The sequence below is a fragment of the Anas acuta genome, chromosome 4 (genome assembly GCF_963932015.1).
Source record: "Anas acuta chromosome 4, bAnaAcu1.1, whole genome shotgun sequence".
NCBI classification, from domain to species: Eukaryota; Metazoa; Chordata; class Aves; order Anseriformes; family Anatidae; genus Anas; species Anas acuta.
In genome coordinates, this window is record NC_088982.1 from 17,441,889 (window position 1) to 17,454,940 (window position 13,052).

General features: G+C 35.3%; 1 protein-coding gene across 15 annotated transcripts in view; it reads right to left on the reverse strand.

Moving 5' to 3' along the window:
• Positions 1 to 117: 117 nt before the first annotated feature.
• Positions 118 to 13,052, reverse strand: part of KCNIP4 (potassium voltage-gated channel interacting protein 4) — a 431,453-nt gene continuing 418,518 nt past the window's right edge. For all 15 annotated transcript variants that reach the window (XM_068680017.1, XM_068680011.1, XM_068680012.1 and 12 more), the window contains 4 exons: positions 8,102 to 8,209; positions 6,926 to 7,030; positions 6,537 to 6,599; positions 118 to 1,722 (listed from right to left, as the gene is read on the reverse strand). In XM_068680017.1, coding sequence (XP_068536118.1) covers positions 1,675 to 1,722; positions 6,537 to 6,599; positions 6,926 to 7,030; positions 8,102 to 8,209 — 324 coding nt within the window. In that variant the 3' untranslated portion in view covers positions 118 to 1,674. The remainder of the gene's footprint in view (positions 1,723 to 6,536; positions 6,600 to 6,925; positions 7,031 to 8,101; positions 8,210 to 13,052) is intronic.

The following is a 13,052-nucleotide window of genomic DNA, read 5'->3' on the forward strand; positions in this document are numbered from 1 at the left end:
AAAGTCAAGACATACATGTATATATATTTAAGCGTTTTAAAATAACTTAATTTTGTTGGCAGAAATGTTAAATCTGAAGAAATACAGTTATTTAACAACACAAAAAATTGTTCATGCTGGTTTTTCTTTGTTTACTTTATTTCTTATTTTATTTTTTTACAAAATGTGCACATTTAGTTTACACAAACACACTACAGCAAATTTCAGGTGTACATGTATTGTACTACTCTTATCCTACACTGGTGATAGCAGAGCAGCCTTCAACATGCCTCTAACATCCCATCTCTACACCAGAATAGATACCTGATTTATTTATTTATTTATTTTTGTGAAAGAACGTTTGCCACATTCTTTCTACTTCATTAATCCCATTTCACATTTTCTGCAGCAATGTCACAATGAAGATTGGCTTATCTCTGATAGCATTTTACCTATTTTGAAGTATTGGCATAAATCTCTGGACAACATATCTTAAAAATTACATGTATTGGAGGGGGCATACATTTTTAATCTAGATTCAGAATTAAGCTTGCTCCAGTCTTAATTAAAAAATTATCCTAAAAAAATGTAATGCACTTATCACATATAGATGATATTGTATAGCTGAAGCTTCATTTTTTTTCCTAATCCTTTCTCATAATTAAAGATATTACAAAAAAGCTTACACAGATGTTATCCTGTCTAGAATTCATTATTAATAGATGTCACTATGTAGTGATATTCAGTCTGTGCACTGAAGAGGAACAGAAGTTTCAAAGGAACGTTGTGGTTTTCTTCTTCATTAAAGGCAACAAGACACATACCCATGAACACAGTGTTAGGATCCAGTTAAGTTTTCTTCATGAAAAATTCAAGGTCAGAAGATTCTTTAATTTTAAGCAAAGATCTTCGTATATATGTCCAAGAGTTATTAGTAATATAGTATATAAGGACTCCTGATATTAATGGCATGAAAAAATAAATGCAGATTTAATAGATAAGTATAATTAATAGAAGTTTACTAGTATTTGTTAGGGAATAAATCTACCTAAGCAATTATCACTTAAATTTGTGTTACATAACATCTCTTCCTCTCAAGTTATTTATTTTGTTAAGTTTGAGGTTTTGGTCTTCTTTTTCAGAGGAGAGAAGCAAGTCAAAGGTGGAAGGCAATTGCAGCAAGCTGTGCATTGCACATAGCACATTAAGTTAAATTATTATTAAAAAAACTGAGGACTACACCATACAAACGTGGAAGGAAATACATGGTAATGCCTCTGTATAAATTAGAAGCTGAGATTTAATAAATACACTCAAACACCTGGAGCTGAATCCAGTACAAATGAGTAGCAAAACTAAGAGTATTTATTTAATCTCCTTATGAGATTAAATCTATTTTATCTAGGGGTTGGAATGGTAATAAAGCTGCATAAAGTCAGGTCCTATCTTGGGGGTTTTGAAATAAAAGCCAGACTTTTCAGAACAATATTCTTAAGTACCCACTTTTGAGGTGCTAAATAGTTTGAAAAGATCTGGGGGGGAACTTTCTAATAAAAAAAAAAAAGACTTATTTGCATAATACATCTCAATATAAAGCTGAGTAATTTTATTTATGGTAAAGTGGGAAATCCATCTTTTGGATAGTATTGCAGAATAGCTCATGTTTGTCCATTAGATGTTGACCTAATGCCTTTTTTATATCACATTTTCAAAGAGCTGCATGGATCGCATTATATTCTCATCCTGTAACACACAAAAAAAAAGAAAACAACACATAAAACAAACACAAGTCATACACCATTACAAATGTAGTTGGCAAATATCTATAGTGAAATTGGGTGGAACTAACTGTACATGTGTCTATTTTTCATCTTGGAGAAAGTGTTAACAGAAAATGGCTATTAATGGATCTACCCCTAATTTGTGTCCATTAATTAAACCAAAACTAGTCTGTCAAGAATGCATAAGCATGTTAAGAAAACATGGTCTGCAGTATTTTGGAGGTTATAAGTTTATGTCTAATAAGTATAAATAGACAATAAATACTCAAGGAATAATTTCTATATCTGTAGTGTGAATCAGGAATTACTACATAACATATAGTACATGAAATTACTAGTACATGCATTGCATACCATACACAGAAGCTTTTTTTTTTTTCCCCAATTCTCACCCATCCTATTGTATAGCTATGGATTACTAAAATAAAATAGATTTAAATGTGGATCTTTGTTTGATTGGAAGAATCAGTCAATTCCCCAGAGAACCACCAAACACTTTTACTCCTCAGCTTATCTTTTTTGTGTGTTCACACTGAAAGATGCAGACAGCTTCCTAATTCTACTTTCTGCTTTGCATTAGATAGAATTTGAAGGTTTTGTTGCCTAAGTAATGCCCAGTGTTTACTGATGCATCACTCTGCACTTCAGTTTCTATTAGTAAATAACTCTCAGCAGAGCAGTGAGAAGAAAAGAAATTGTTTATATACCTTATACCTTTCATTGTACAGAAGAAAGAGTTTATTTCTAATAGCCTGTATTTGGTGGTGGCACTTCTGCATCACCAGTACAGTTGCAAGAATAGGTTACATATTCATTGAGCAATTGTTGATGCCACTAATGATTTTTATTTTTTAACCTGAATTAATACCAATTAGTACTTTCTCAAGAGATAAACTAACCACCTTTAATTCAAATGAGTAAATAAGACTGACTATTTTAGAACATTTCATAAAAGAAGTGCAGACAAAAACACCTCTTGGATTGTCAGTGTTTTCCACAACTGATAGGTCTGTAGGTACATTAATATTCCAATATTAACACGTGATTAAGCATGAAATCACAGTTAAATTATTCTCTGTTCAGTCTAGGGTTGATTTGTTTCATAAAAATGACAACTGGGTAATTTTCTCATTTTGTTATGACACATGCACAGTAGGGTTTTCATCTTTGATTCTATATGGCATCTCAAGTGGTGGTGCTGTAAGAAGTGATCCACACACTATTTTTCACTAGCAAACTAATTTATCAAAGCAATGATACCTAACTGAAAATTTTAATGCTATGTAGATTAATGCTTTTAAAGTTTGCATATGAAATTTACTAAATTCATTTTAATTTACAGTAATTTAAGTTCTTTTCTCTGCATTATTTTGTAATATCAATATACACCTTTGAAGTTCATTGCTGTAAGGTTAAAATGTTTGCTTTGACTAGAATCATTTGTTGTTTAATCATTTACAAATGTTTTGTGTATACATCAGCAACGAAGTTTAGCTAAGCAAATATGTTCTTCATTTAGAAAGTGTTTTGACATTTCCTAATACACGTATCATTACTAATGAAACTAGCTGTTTTCTAAAATCAGCTCCATATTTCTGAAGTTTGCTGCTTCAATACAGAAACCTTCTAAATGCCCCTCCTTTATTCAGTCAGATGGGAAGGGTCATCAGAAGACATAGATTTGTCATGATATTTGGAACATGGTGGCTTTCAGTATGTTTTTTCCATCTTCAGAAAAATGCAGATGCTTGATTTACACTTAGCAAAGAGTTCTAAAATACTTTAATCTTTCTTATTTGCCTCATTTTTCTCCCAGTACATTTTTCTAAACAGTGTTTCATAATAGCTTTGTTTAGATTCCTGACTCAAGGCGTTAAGGGTGGTGATTGCATAGTCCATGTAAACTACAAAATATAGATGACTGGGCTTTGCCAGGCCTGACTTAACTGCAAGCTCACTTTGAGGTTTTTCCTCTTGAACTCTGATACAGCTCCTTTGCTCTCATCTGACTAGCCCAGACCTATCAAGACTCCTTACAGAATGGATTACTCTTGCAGAAAATATCTGTCCCAGAAGCCCTTTTTTCTTTATCAGAAGGTTATTCACTTATGCACCATGCATGCCTTACTTCTTCACCTTTGTTCTTCATGGTGTTGCTGTAGATAGGAAACAGTAATACCTGAGTCAGGCCACTTCCTACCAGCATCAAGCAGTGAGAGGACAGAAGTGAACAAATTAGTTATGATGATAACGAAATACTTCTGCAGTCCTCTCTTTGTCATGGTCAGAGATAGGTCCTTATACCCAGTGAGGAGAGAAGACCATTCATCAATGGGCATTCCCATTCCAGGGTTTGAGGTAGAGTCATTTGTTATGCAAACTGGCAGGGAAGGTTTTGAGTAGACTTGCTCAGATGTCAGCCTTAAAGCCAAAGGAGGATTCACAGATGAGAAAACCAACAGATGTAAAAGTCTAGGGGAACTGGAAGTATGCTGTGCCCCATCCTGAGTTTACAGATTCAGTAGCAAAAGATTTGGGTAAGCAAAAGTTTATAGCAGAAATAGCAATGGTCTAGACAGTGATCAGGTGTGGTTAAAGGTTTGGACTTTTTCCCTAGGTGGAAAAATTGAATTAGATGAGTATTTTGTATCTTGGGAAAGAGATGCTGAACAAAAAGCAATACTGATAACCCCGTTATTTCCATAGAACATACAGAAAGGCTATAAAAATGTTTCATCATGTCTAAAACACAGACAAGTTTACTATAGGACAGATCACAGAATTAACAATGCCTAGAGCAAACTTAGATAAGTACTCATGAACAAGGAGAATTCTTAGTCCCGGAGTGATGCAAATCACTGCATGCTGAGAAAATAAAAGAAGTTGAACATTGTCTTTCTAGATCAGTCTTGTACCTACTAAGATATTAGCAAAAGGTTTTCCTACAGCTGTGTTTTAAAAGGAAGAGGCCACTACTGTCCTTTGGAAGAAACATAATCTGGAAAATGCTGAAACCACATTAATAGAGCACATTTTCTGAACAAAGTTTCTTGAAAGGTTCAGGTTGAATCCAAAATGCAGATCTCGTTTCTGAAACAAAATCCTGATGTAAATATGAATTAAACACTGCAGCTCAGAGCTCTTAATAAGAGAACAGGTCTTCATAGGCAGAGAGACAAAAATTCAGACAGCAAGGAACTTTTTGTATGCTACCTTTGAAATTAAAATAAAGTGCAGAAAAGTGTCAAGATGATTTGTCCATTAAGAAGAGTGAATGGTGTCTCTATCATGTAATGATTTAGAGGATCTCTGTCATGTAGATTCTGAATAATCAGAAGAGATAAATACGAAATCTTCCAACAGAAATGAGAAAGTGTGAATCGCGCTGGAAAAGGAGAACACGCAATTCCTTACTGAACGGACTAATTTTCTTTGAAAATGAATCATGCAGTCCATCACCATAATCACCGTCACATTCAGGTTGGACTTTGATTTAAGTTCCAGAACTCAGCAGACCTCAGATGGGAAATGAATCTCATCTCTATTTCAGATGATCCCTCAGCTTTATTAGAGCAAATACCTTCCATTCATATTGAACAAGACCGATGAGCTGGAACCATGGTCAATGTAGCAGTGCTGACAGGACACTATCCAGTACCCATTACTAAGGGTACACAGAACAACCAGTTAGAAGAGCTGTTTTCTTTCCATTATACACCAAAGTCAGTGGATTACAACTGATCAAAGACTCACTTAATAAGTGGTTGTGACCCCTCTGTATATTACTGCTTTTAAATCAAGAAAGCAATTCCGAGGAATAACTGCAGACACATAAAACAAGAGACAAATAGCAGAACATCTTTGCTATGTCAGCTTTCTGTATTCCAAATGATTATAAATCTATCACACACTAACTGCATTGTTCTAGCTGGTCTTGTTCTATCGTGTCTCTTGCCTACTGTATGCTTCTTTGTGTAGGAGGTAAAAAGCAATACACGCAGTCTATAGTGCTGCTCTCTGGCAGCTTCGTATTAATCAGTCAGCTTGGACAAGGTGGACTTACCAGCTGAACACTGCTACAATTCTGTATATTTTTCATTGCAATAAATAGCACTGGTTTTATTTATCTCATCTCATCACTAGGTCTAATGCAACACTTTACAGTTATTTTGTATTATGTCATGTTTATTTTTCTTGACTTTTTAAACCAACAAATTGATAGTAGTTCCTTAAATTTCTGAAAACACAACTTACCTTTTCTCATATCAGCTCCTAGTCTAAAAACTAGCCAGTTCCCAAAGGGCAGAGGAGCAAAAAGAGCCTGTAATCCCTGCTACATAAATTTATTCTCATTTGTGGCTCAAAAGGCAATGAGCTGCTTTCAGCAACTGAGGAAAATTAACAGCCACCTGAGCAGTGTAAACACTTGCAACTGGTAATCACAGTCAGTTCTTACTCCTTTTCAATGGAAAAAAGAATTGCCTGCTGTTAACTCTTGCCATCTAACACTTTGCAACCTCCTTCTACTGAGCCTTCTTAAGACGTTCAGCCCTAAAACTCACTCTTGGAGGAACATTCCTATATATGATAAATTTTCAAGCAATGTAGGAAAAAGTAGAAATAAACATTTAGCTGTATGTGAAGAAACTTCTTTTGCTATGAACTAGAGAAAAAAAAATGCTGTTCTGCTCACTGTCACACCAAAAAACTGTAGCACTATGATAGCACTAGCCAACTGATAGGGGTTTGACACTTCAGTGGGGTTTTGACACTTACCTTCTGGCAGCTCTCAATGAATTCATCTATGGTCACTACTCCATCTTTGTTTTTGTCCATTTTCTGTTCAAAAAGAATAAAAGTGTATGATTATCACCCTGATAATTGTACATAAAATAAGTCCTTTTTATTATTCATTTGGGTTATATGTCAGCCTAGGGAACAAGCAGGCCAAAATGCTGGAAAGATGTAAGAAGTTTAAAGACGTGCTTGTTGAAAAGGCAAGGTGTAGTGAATAGATCTGAGAAACAAGTGACTTGGGATGAAACCACAAAGAAGGAAAAAAGATAACCAAATTGATAGGATGTGCAAAACTATTACAACAAAGAAAATCTATTCGTACCTGCTAACAGAGCAGTCTTTTTAGCTCCTTATGTTACCTCACCCACCTGGAAAAATGTTTCCACATGTTGTCTAGGTGCGTCCTCCTTGAGAACAGGATAAGTGCATTTTCCCATCATATCATATATTGCTTTCATGATATCAAGCATTTCCTGAAGAGAAAAAATATGTGTGTAATGTAAGCTGCATTGTAGATACTGTTTTGGCTCAGAACAGGTTTCTAAGATTTACGTTTTAGAACAAAAAATTGAGATTTGCCTATTTTGTGATAGAATAGCTTCAAGAATGAACTGTATGTTCCTAGGAATTCTAGCATATAAGTTCAGCTTTCATAGATTCAGAAGAATGCTTCTGATTTTAAATAATTTTTAAATGATTTAGAGTATGTGCAAATTCACTGATTGTGGGAAGAGTCTCCTGAGGCCTAGTGAATAAAAATAACCAGGAAAAAAAGTTCTGTAAAAGCGAGTTAAAGCACAAATTTTCATACAACTGAGTTTTCAAAAGACAGAAGAAATACCTGTACATACACTTGCACACATGCAAAGAGTTTTCCTTTTTTATTTAAAAAAATATATATTTTTAATAGCGTGGGTTATGAAAACTGTAAGTATAATCATAAATACATCATCTGCTAGTATGATGAAGAGATTGTTTTGTAGATTGACCTTCTGTAGTAATCATGAAGTTATCTCTCAAAGTGCAAAACCAAAAGTGTAAAATATCTATATAAAGACCTACTGTTGAAAAAAAAATTATGAAGCCACAGGTTTGGTCCCACCATCAGGTATGGTTGGATCTTTGCAGTGTAAATGATTTAAGAATCTTTTTATATGTATTATGTTTCAAGTAAAAATTTTAGAAATAGATTGGAAAAAATGAATTATGGTTGAAGCCCATTTAATTTTCTTGGGTCCAAATATCCTACCAAACTACTTTATTCTAGTGAAAAAAAAAATTGCTTAAGTGGAAGCCAAATGTCTCAGTACCTGAAGAATTTTGGCCATCCATTATTTCTGTGGTAATTTTTCCTTTTCAATTTCTATATATGCCTTTAAAATGAGAAAATTATTTTTAGCTTGTTTAGTTTCATAATATGTTGTATGTTTATTGGTTGACATATCTAATTTGACAAGGCTGCCTCTGAAGCCATTCTTCTTTCAAAGCAGGCCTTGTGTATACAACGGTTAGTTTCAGTGATTAATATAAAAAGTAGACCTTACCTCTTTAGTTATATATCCATCCTTATTTATATCATACAAATTGAAAGCCCAGTTCAGTTTCTCCTGTACCGTCCCTCGGAGTAAAATTGAGAGACCCATAACAAAATCCTAAATAGACAAAAGCTCTGGGTCAGTTTGGAATTAAACAGTTTTTCACAAACACTCAGAAATGCAGACTAATGCATTCATCAGAATCACAGAAGTCTTGAAGGGTGTGTTGTTTCTATTTTTTCACTTGACAGCAAGTGTTACAGATTGCTGGTTATTTGAATAATTACAAATCTAGGCACTATATGCTATGCTAATAATAAGTAAATTGAGTAATTTTCTATAAAATAAGCCATCATTTTCTATTAGTGTATTCATCCTCTGAAATGCCTCGCATAAGAAGTCCTTGTTGAACTTGCTACCAAGGAAGAGCAACCCCCATGGTTTAATGGTCCAGAACAAAGCTTAAGTGGGAGTTAGATTAATCTTAGCACAGGAGACCAATTTTGGAAGAATTATCTGCTAAGGAATGTTCCATTCTTGTTATATATATATATACCTTGTTGGAAGTGGAATACGTGGTTCCCAGACCTCTTGGATCAATCTTGTGCAGTCAACATTAAAACCTCATGTGTGCTACAATATACGTCAGTACTTAAAACTTTTATTGGAAATCTGATAGGGAATATACAAATTTTATGTCCACATGATGCCTTAATGGTCTTGTCACCCACCAATGCTCTAATGCTGTAGAGCTACTCGACAGAAGTAAACCAGAAGACTACTGAGATTATATAGATGAAGTGTTTGATACAGATCACTGACAAATTAGCATAAGGTTAGCTATAACTAATGGGATTTGTCATACTGTGTTCTTGATCAGCTGACAAACAATTTTAAAAGTAGACATACTTACATTACACTAGAGCTAGAACTAGAGTTTGGCTTCATAATTAATATTCTTTTAATAGTACAAACCTTATTTACATTGCACAAACATCTTCCAGATCGGAGAAAATATAAATCAGGATGTGCTGTCATCTGTCTTTTGCATTTCTTAGCACACTAACTGTATTTTTTAAAATAATAGCTTTTTTGTTTCTACCCTTCTCCTCTACCCAATTCTATTTGATAAGTTTGTAAACCCATAAATCTGTGAAACTGTCCTGCAAAAGTTTATATTTAAATGTGTATTTTTACATTATTGGCAAAGGAATCTTAGGGAAACACTTAAAGCAGACATTACAAAAGCTGAATGGTTTCGAATCACCACTGGCAATGTTTGTACATTTTCTTAAAACAGGAACAATGGAAAAGAATGCATGGAGAGTAGACATAAAAAGGCCCAATGTACCACATAGTCAAATAAGTATACTCAATGCAGATGAGAATACACAGATACCACAGTGCCAGGTGGTCTAGTAAGCATAGTTCTTTTGACAGCTTTGGTCTTTTTAACAATTCAGGTGGTATGTTCTGGGTTTTCTTAGTTTGAATCTTAGTTTTAATTTCTTATGTTCTGGGTTTTCTCTCATAAATTTCTCTATTATTGGTACATGTGTCCTTTGGGGTAAATTAATACATGAATCTTGAAAAGAGTTTTGCTCAACTTCTCTTGTCTACATCTCAGTGACTAATTGAGGGTCACCAGGTTAAATCTCCAAACAGTTCTTTAACAACGTAATATTAAGTATTAAAATGTCCAAGAAATTCAGAACAGATTTGATCACATTACAGCATTAGCAATTAACCTTTTTAATTCAGTACTATTTCTTCACATTCTTCTGCACTGTTTTACTGCATTCTTGATGTAGCATTTGCTGAACTCCTCTGCAAGGGTCTCCAATAATGTTATTTTCTTAAAGTATTATGTTTCAGAGCTCTGACTTTAATTTGGCGCCAGCAACATCTTTGCATTTATTCTGGTGGTTAAGTCATATCTACTTGCCTTTTCCTGATTATTTCTCCCCATAGTCAAGGTAGCCCTTCTATCATCAGCGTTAAAAAACATTCATCAGAAAATATGACTTTGTAGGAATGAATGTCCTTGTAAAAGCTGAAACAGCTCAAAACCATCCAGGTGTATGCTCTAAACTTTGCAAGAACAGATCACCTCCTTCCATATTGCATGAAGGTGTTTGGGAATCATACAGAATTTGGTTCAGGTGCACCACCTTTGTCTGAATGCTCCCTGGGGTCACCCAGTACAGCAGTCAAGTTCAGGAATAGTAAAAAGGATTTATCACAAGAGGAAGTTGTGATGAGCTGAATAAGGACTAGCTAGGACAGGATGTATTTCTACGTATTTAATTTCATATGATTTAAGAAAATAACAATAAAACAATGTAGAAATGGAAAATCTGATTCAGTGGACAGACCGAATCCACAGGGCATTTCATGCTAGATCCTCAAACAGAACAAGGCCCTGCCTGGTGGAAGGCATTGTACATGAGAGGAGTGGTGAAGTTTTGTGAGCTGTTAAACTTGTAATCCAGTGCCGAATGCTATGGTGGAGCAACAGTACTTAGTGTAGCAGATAAGCTTGGAGAGATTCTGTCTACACTCTTGTTACCAGCACCTCAATGACACATGACTCATGCACTCCATTTAGCATGAACCCAAGTCTCCATTACAATATTTACTGTACCCAGATGTGTTTTCTTTTCTGGTTTAGGCATCTGGCTCCTAGAGAGAGAGGTTTTCTACTTTCAGAGCCTATTTATTTTTGAAGAAAGATAGACAGTACTGCTTGGACACTTATATCCCCTAAGGACACCGACACTGTACACTGAGAGGGACAGAAGGCCTGCCCAGCTGAGCACCTAGTCACAGGAGAGGTGCATCAGATCTAGGGGCAGAGAGTCTGAAACTCCAGAGAAGGGCTGGACTCAGGCACATGTCTTTGTCGGGTCTCTCTCTTCAGTCTGTGGCAGAAGCACAGAAGCTATGCTCTTTGGTACTTGCCCATATTCTTTTCCACAGCTCCTTATTTCCAACTTTTTAGCTTCCTGCTGAGCCTGCAAGTATTTGTGAAGACCTCGATCGAATGCCAAACTCTCGTGTGTATAATTTATTCTCCATGAAAGGGGGATGGCTCACTGAAGGGCTGTAAAGCAGAGCATCTTTGCACCTGCGTTAGAGCCTCTGTATGCTCACTGCTACCACCTGGTCAGCTGCCAGTGCCAAGCTAGAGCTGTGCAGAGCCTCTGGTTGTGATCTGTGAATAACTTATATTTGTTGTTTTTCCCAGCAGTGATAAATTATCTCTTAGCACGGTTGTCAATGACTTTCTGATTGCTTCATCCCTCAGTAAACCTTCGGGGAGAACCAGTCATTAATAAATTAATTATCAAGCTTACTACTGTGCACTCTGGGAATAGTGTGATTCATAGGAAAGCTTGAAATTATTCCACCTGATCACATGTTCCTTTGTGTCTTGTTCAAGGCCAGAAGAAGTAGGTAGGCACCGAAATCCATTTTGGGGTTTAGCCCTTAGGATTTTGGGAGGGAATCACACAGTGAATGTTAGTCACAGGAGTGGTGGGGCACCGATGCTCTTAGGACAATGAAGGTTAGCAATGACATGGAGGAGCTGCTGTTAAGCGGAACTATATTTCTCTGTAGCTACTTTACACCAGCTGGTATCAAAATGCCTTTGAAATCATAGCTGCCCTGAGAAACACTAGCTTATTTCATATCTGACATAAACAAGGCTTTTCTATGTTTAACACAGAGAATCACACTTGAAGACATTCATTAAAAGCAGTAAACACCTTGTTACTGTCTTGGAGACAATGACTGTTCATTACTGTTGTTATTAATTAAATACCAAAGATGTGTTTGATCTCAGGACATAAAAGAAGACATATCTAGGTAGGTTAATTCTGGATTCTCTGATAGAAACAAATTAGCAAGCTTGTTAATTCATTAATTAATGCAAAATTCTGAGGGTACAGCTGAGAAATAAAGTTATCAGAAACTCACCAACAATTTTGCTAGAGATAATTAATCATTTTTGGAGAAACAAATACAGGTTTGTTTTTGATTCAAAATGACCAAAATCTTTGAATATCTCTGTTGTATTTGGAACAGCTTTTGTACTTTAATGCACCGAGAATTTGGATTACTGAGTGAAATTCCTTTCATCAAGATCACATTTTGAGTAGCATTAATCTGCACCTACAGCAGACTAAGAGCATTAATTTGAATATTTGCTTGTGGATGCAATGTGCTTTATCTTTGACTACGTCTGAAGTTAAATAGCTTTCATTTTCTAACTTTTTTTTCCATTTATCATCCCACACCTTTTAAACACCTTAACATCCCCAAACTTGTTACTGACTTATGCCTAGAAGTACCAGACCCATCAAATAAATCTAGTTTGGATACCACTTCACCATTAAAATCATTAGAAGAGAGGCTTCTAAATACCTGTGTCATTTTCACCTTTGGATACACAGGGCCTAAAACCATATGACCTTCAAAACACTTACTCAGTTACCTACATATTCTTGTTCTTTATAAACAAAATGTGAATGGCATTTGTGTTTTTGTAGAGCTTTGTGTTTTTGTAGAGCTTAGTGATCTGGTTTAGTGGAGGACTTGTTAATGCTAGGTCAGAGGTTGGACTAGGTGATCTTGGAGGTCTCTTCCAACCTAGATGATTCTGTGATTCTGTTCTTATGCTATATAAAATGCTTCGTCTGACTCTTACGAGAGAGTATATAGATTTAGGATGTGCAAAATTTAGGATTTGCACATATGTGGATGTGCAAAATTCCACATATGTAGCAGTCTCACTAAGCAATCTCATCTAATGAAGGCGTGGGTTTTACAAGTACAACATTGTGCTAAAGCCTAACACTTCATTGCTAATGGTTGAAAATTTGAGGGAAAAAAAAAGAACAAATTCTGTCTTTTTTTTTTTTTTTTTTTTTGCAATTCCGGCTACCACAGCTTCATT